Source organism: Borostomias antarcticus (assembly GCF_949987555.1).
Source record: "Borostomias antarcticus genome assembly, chromosome: 4".
NCBI classification, from domain to species: Eukaryota; Metazoa; Chordata; class Actinopteri; order Stomiiformes; family Stomiidae; genus Borostomias; species Borostomias antarcticus.
In genome coordinates, this window is record NC_140237.1 from 32,804,593 (window position 1) to 32,811,112 (window position 6,520).

Genomic DNA, 6,520 nt, shown 5'->3' on the forward strand with positions numbered 1-6,520 from the left:
GCTAGACCAGGCCAGACCAGACCAGGCTAGACCAGGCTAGACCAGGCCAGACCAGACCAGGCTAGACCAGACCAGACCAGGCCAGACCAGACCAGGCTAGACCAGGCCAGACCAGGCCAGACCAGGCCAGACCAGGCTAGACCAGGCCAGACCAGACCAGACCAGACCAGGCTAGACCAGACCAGACCAGACCAGGCCAGACCAGACCAGACCAGGCTAGACCAGGCCAGGCCAGACCAGACCAGACCAGACCAGGCTAGACCAGACCAGGCTAGACCAGACCAGGCCTGATCTGGTGTGTGATAGAGCTGCCAGCAGGTAAGGGATGAGGGGTCACTATGGGAGGAATGTGCTTTTAATCTGCCAACAGGGTGAGAAAAGCCAGGTAGGTAAAACCATTGAAACAAAATGCAGATCCAACAACTCGATTCACACCGGAAACCACTGACTTAATAACGAACCACAGTGCTGGTTAAAAGATGCTAAGAGATTTCAGCTGTGGGCACAAAATGACGACAGTTACACACTTTTTTGTTTTTTTTGTTTTGCTTGAGCACTTTTACAGAGCACTATCAATAGACCTGTGATTGCACTGCGGGACGAGTACTGGACATGCATAGCTTCCCTATGGACACTCTAAAGGAGTAGAGATTCTGGATCAGAGCCAGCTTTGTAAAATGACAGTAAATCTAGCTTTTAAAATCAAGTATGGAACCTTCCGTTTTTTTACTGGAACTCTTTGCTTTCAGGCTTTGGGGGGAGGAGGAAAAAAAACGACGCACAGCTCATATTCACTCTGGACACGATTTACGTACAGTAAACCTACAGTACAGCAAACACTGTGAAAGCTGCCGAAAGCTTGGTTAACCGTCTCCCGCCCCCGCGCTGCCCCTAAAAACCATTCACGTCTAACAGGAAGTGGAATGTGCCTGGGTGAACCCTCTCAGACGTTCCTTCCTGGGCCGCTAGAAGCCGGAGTGGGAGGGGTGGGGGGTGTGTGTGGGGGAGGTGTTGGAGGGGCGGGTTGTGTCGTCTACAGGATGTCGAAGATGCTCGTGGGGATGTTGTAGCGGTCGGGGAGGACCCTCATTTTGAGCGTGCCGTCGGCGCCGCAGGTGAAGATTCGGTTGCCGGGGCGGGTCTCCACCTGCATGACGCCGGCGCCGATGTTGCGGAAGATGGACTGCTTGGCGTGCTCCGTGCTGAAGGAGTGCATGAGGCCGTGACCCGACAGCTTCCACACCTGGGGAGAGAGAGGGGGGGGGGGGGGCGGAGTCCCAGAGTTAGTTTGCTAGCAGTCTTTTCAATGCTAGCTAACGTCAGCTAACTCTTTTAGTACAGTGAGTACAGTGCCAACATTCCAAATATTAATTGTATTTTCCTATAGTAATAGAAAGCGCAATTTATCAGCTTTCAGAAAGTGTTGGAATTTGTAAGATTTTTTGGATATTTTGTAAAAGATTTTTTGGATATTTTTTACATTTTGCGAGATCATATTCAAAGGGCTTATGATCAGACTGATGATTCAGATGATCAGAATGATTAGTCTATATTACTAATGAGTTAGCTAGCTAGCTACATGATACGAACCAACTACTGGCAGTACTGTAGACACCTGTAGCTAAACTTATAAGCTACAGTGTTAGCTACGTCGCTAGCTAGCTCTAACGTTAGCTAGATAACTACTCTTGCACAAATGGGTTTAAAAGCTTCAAGCATCCAAGAAAAACATATATTAAAAGATCGATCTCGGGATTTCCAGTATACATCGATTAGTTAATTCAAATGAAGATCGGTTTTGAATCGTAAAAGTTTTTTTCAACCCAGCCCTACATCTGTCAGTGAACTATTGACCTTCCACCCTCCCATCAGGCCCATCTCCCCTCACGATATGACCGGCCCTATTAACCCCGCCTGGCCGCTGAGCTGCGGAGTGCGGGCGGCGGTGTGTCACCTTCATGTTGCCCTCGGCGGAGCCTGTGACGAAGAAGTCCTCGGAGGCGTCCAGGGCCAGCGCCTTGATGGTGGAGTCGTGGGCCTGGAAGGTGTGGAGCAGCTGGCGCTGGCGGATGTCGAACACGCAGACGAAGCCCTTCCGCCCTCCAGAGATCAGCAGCTGCTGCTTGGGGGCGTACTGCAGCACGGTCGCCCCGTTCTCATGGCAGGGGAAGGCTGGGGGGGGGACACACACACACACGCAATCACACACACACACACACACACACACACATACACACCACCCACACACGCAATCACACACACACACACACACACACATACACACACGCAATCACACACACACACACACACACGCAATCACACACACACATACAATCACACACACACACACACACACACATACACACACACGCAATCACACACACACACACACACACAGACACACAGAAAGACACACACACACACACACACACACAAACAAACACACACACACACACACACACACACACACACACAGACACAGACACAGAAAGACACACACACACACACACACACAAACAAACACTCACACACACACACACACACACAAACAAACACACAGTATAAACACATCTTTATGAAGCAGCTGACGATACCATGTGTTTGATTGTGTCCTGACTGCTGAGCGATCTGTCCCCAAGGACACGTCAGAGTCATATCTTACCGTGCACCCTAGTGTTACTGGGAGATATCAGTCATATCTTACCGTGCACCCTAGTGTTACTGGGAGATATCAGTCATATCTTACCGTGCACCATAGTGTTACTGGGAGATATCAGTCATATCTTACCATGCACCATAGTGTTACTGGGAGATATCAGAGTCATATCTTACCGTGCACCATGGTGTTACTGGGAGATATCAGCGTGTCCCACAGGCAGACGTTTCTGGGGAGAAGAGCAGCATGTGAACTCAGTAGAATTATTCCTTGCGGAGTTGAAGGTTTTCAGCAGATGCGTGTATCTGCATAGGTGGTGGTTCAGGTGTGGCGTGTGTGTTAGTGGTGGTGTTGGTGTGTGTGTGTGTGTGTGTGTGGGGGGGGGGGGGGGGGTAGTGGTGTTATGCTGGTGTGTGTGTATGTGTGTGAATGTGTGTGTGTGTGTGGGGGGGAGGTGGGTAGTGGTATTATGCTTGTGTGTGTGTGTGTGGGGGGGGGGGGGGGGGGTTGTTATGCTGGTGTGTGTCTGTGCGTGCGTGTGAATGTGTGTGTGTGTGTGTGTGGGGGTGTTATGCTGGTGTGTGTATGTGTGTGTGTGTGGGGGGGGTGTTATGCTGGTGTGTGTGTGTGCGTGCGTGTGAATGTGTGTGTGGGGGGGGTGGGTAGTGGTATTATGCTGGTGTGTGTGTATTTGTGTTTGTGTGTGTGGAGGGGGGTGGGTGTTATCCTGGTGTGTGTGTGCGTGTGTGTGTGGGGGGGTGGTGTTATGCTGGTGTGTGTGTGTGTGTGCGTGCGTGTGAATGTGTGTGTGTGTGTGTGTGTGTGTGTGGCGGTGTGTGTTTGTGTGTGTGTGTGGGTGTGGGGGGGGGGGTGTTATGCTGGTGTGTGTGTGTGTGTTGGTGCTGACCTGCTGTCGTTGGACTGTCCGGCCGTGGCGATGAGACTGGAGGAGGTGATGAAGGCGAAGTCACCGCACGCTTTCGAGTGACACTGCCAACTCTGAGACGGACAAGAACAGAGTCAGTCAGTCCAGCAGTGCATGTATCCAGTGTGTGTAGTACAGTATATGTGTGTGTGTGTGTGTGTGTATATACCAGATAGGGTTTAGGATTGGAGGAGGTCTGGTTGACCTGCCACAGACTGAGGAAACCTTCGCCATCAGCAACTCCACACTGCAGAGACGACAGAGAGATGGAATCAAAGTAGTCTGAGAGAGTTCTGTCGCTGGTACGCTACGTAAGCTACGCTAACTATGCTAACTACGTTACTGCATGCTGCAGATCTCTCTATGGGTCTGGGACACTTCATGCAAAAATCTGCTGCTCAAATCCTGGCAATTCATTGGTTTCGCAGGAATCCTTGCGACACCAATCAGTAGCGACTTTCGCCATCACGCGTTCCCACCCATAGATATGCCCCGCCCATCTAACCTGGGCTAGCGTCTCTCATTTGCTGCTACGACCTCTCACTCTTTCAATTTTGACCTGTCGATACACCCTCAGAACACCAGCTTGGGTGGTGAAGTAGCACAGACTCTATAATGTACAGTAGTAGTATGCGGAGCGCAGCAATTCAACATAATATTCAACATAAAAAAAAAAGAGGAGACTGGTTGTTGGATGTAGTGTATGATAAGCGGATCGTGTTAGACCGTGTGAGCATGTGTGTATGTGTGTGTGTGTGTGTGAATGAGTGTGTAAGTGTGTGTGTGAATGAGTGTCTGAGTGTGTGTGTGCGTGAGTGAGTGTGTGTGAGTGTGTGTGAGTCTGTGTGTGTGTGTGAGAGTGTGTGAGTGTGTGAGTGTGTGTGTGTGATTAGCGGATTGTGTTAGCCCGTGTGTGTGAATGTGTGTGTGAGTGTGTGTGTGTGTGTGTGTGTGCGTGTGTGTGTGAGTGTGTGTGTGTGTGAGTGAGTGAGTGTGTGTGTGTTGACCTTGTTTCCCTGGGAGTTGAAGTAGAGTCGTGTGACCCTGGCGTTGCCTGCTTGTCTGAAGCAGATGAGCTGCTGGGGTCTGTTCCATTCAAACATCCTCACACTGCCGTCCTGAGCACCTGTCATGTCTGATCACACACACACACACAGACACACAGACACACACGCACACACACAAGCACACAAACACACAGACACGGACAGACACGCACGCACGCACGCACACAGACACACACACACACACACACACACACACACACACACAGACACAGACACACAGGACTGGTATCAGACTGGTCTATATCAGGACTAGTCACAGACAGAGCTGCACGCTGGTACCAGACTGGTCTCTATCAGGACTGGTATCAGACTGGTCTATATCAGGACTGGTACCAGACTGGTCTATATCAGGACTGGTACCAGACTGGTCTATATCAGGACTGGTATCAGACTGGTCTCTATCAGGACTGGTATCAGACTGGTCTCTATCAGGACTGCTACCAGACTGGTCTCTATCAGGACTGCTACCAGACTGGTCTCTATCAGGACTGCTACCAGACTGGTCTCTATCAGGACTGCTACCAGACTGGTCTCTATCAGGACTGGTACCAGACTGGTCTATATCAGGACTGGTACCAGACTGGTCTCTATCAGGACTGGTACCAGACTGGTCTCTATCAGGACTGGTACCAGACTGGTCTCTATCAGGACTGCTACCAGACTGGTCTATATGAGGTCTGGTACCAGACTGGTCTATATCAGGACTAGTCACAGACAGAGCTGCACGCTGGTACCAGACTGATTTTATGTTAGCATAGCGTGCAGGGGAGAAGAGGACTGCATTTCCCAGCATGCCCCTGGTTACAGAGCTATCATAGCGCACAGGTGGGTTCGTACTTACAGTACTGGTAAATAGGGTGGGACGTCATCCTCTTCACATTGTTCAGGTTCCTTTTCATGATCTAAATAAACAACAACAACGACAACAACATTGCAATCATCTCTCATTCATCACCATGCACATACATAAGCTAGTGTGTGAAGGCTGTGGCGAAGCTAGGACAGACCTTGAACCGATGCTGAAAGGTCAGTGTTTTTTATTCAATCTTCATGCAGGCAGGGAGTCCCTTTAAGACCCAGAGGGAGCCCTTCTTATATAACACACACACACAATATAAAATACATAAAAATGCGACGCTGAAGAACCGACGCTGTCCTGCCAGCGAACCCGCCGGCTTCCCCCCCCCCCCCCTCCCCCCGTTGCATCAGCCACTCCCAGCGTCTGTCACATGCTCCCCGGGGGCGTCAGCGTGACGCAGGTCTGCACCTTGGCCCGGGCCACTGGTGTGAGCGGGGCGTATCTGTGTTGACGCTAGCCGCTAGCACGCCCGCCTATCTCGGCCTCCTCAGACGCGTCTGTTTAGTCCTGCGCGCCGTGAGCCTGATAAAGAATATAAATACGAGAGTGGGGGGGGGCTAGGCAGGGGGGGGGTTAGGAAGATTCAGGTCCCTAAGGGACTTAAAACTCCCTGAACTGATATGATGCCTTTAAGGAAATCCTAAAGGATTTGGAGCTTGGAAGTAGTGGGACGTGTCTCTGTCCCTAAACTCCTATTCTGCCTACCCACTCCTGAAACTTTCTATTCATGCTTTATTGTTGTTCTGTGTGTATGAAACCTGGATGGTTATGTGTTTTTTTATTGTGTGCTGCCCTCTTGGCCAGGTCACTCTTGAAAAAGAGATTTCCTTTAATCTCAACAAGTTTTTATCTGGTTAAATAAAGGTTCAATAAAAAAATAAAAAAAATAAACGGCACTTCTTCCAGTCTTAAGTGTATTCCCGCAGTATTTCTGCGATTCAGAAAGATCCCGATGCTGCGATATGTCAACATCCCTCAGCTGGGTGCCTCGAACCTTCTCGCCAGAGATCTGT

At 50.3% G+C, this 6,520-nt stretch overlaps 1 protein-coding gene across 1 annotated transcript in view; it reads right to left on the reverse strand.

Annotated features, from left to right (window-relative positions):
* Positions 1-201: 201 nt before the first annotated feature.
* The window catches only part of dmxl2 (Dmx-like 2), a gene marked incomplete at its 5' end in the record, with an annotated part of 59,061 nt that continues 52,742 nt past the window's right edge, over positions 202-6,520 (reverse strand). Inside the window, 7 exon segments of the mRNA XM_084437466.1 lie at positions 202-1,243; positions 1,955-2,172; positions 2,833-2,885; positions 3,564-3,655; positions 3,751-3,828; positions 4,589-4,716; positions 5,490-5,550. Of these exon segments, the coding sequence (XP_084293592.1) occupies positions 1,034-1,243; positions 1,955-2,172; positions 2,833-2,885; positions 3,564-3,655; positions 3,751-3,828; positions 4,589-4,716; positions 5,490-5,550 (840 nt within the window). The 3' untranslated portion in view covers positions 202-1,033.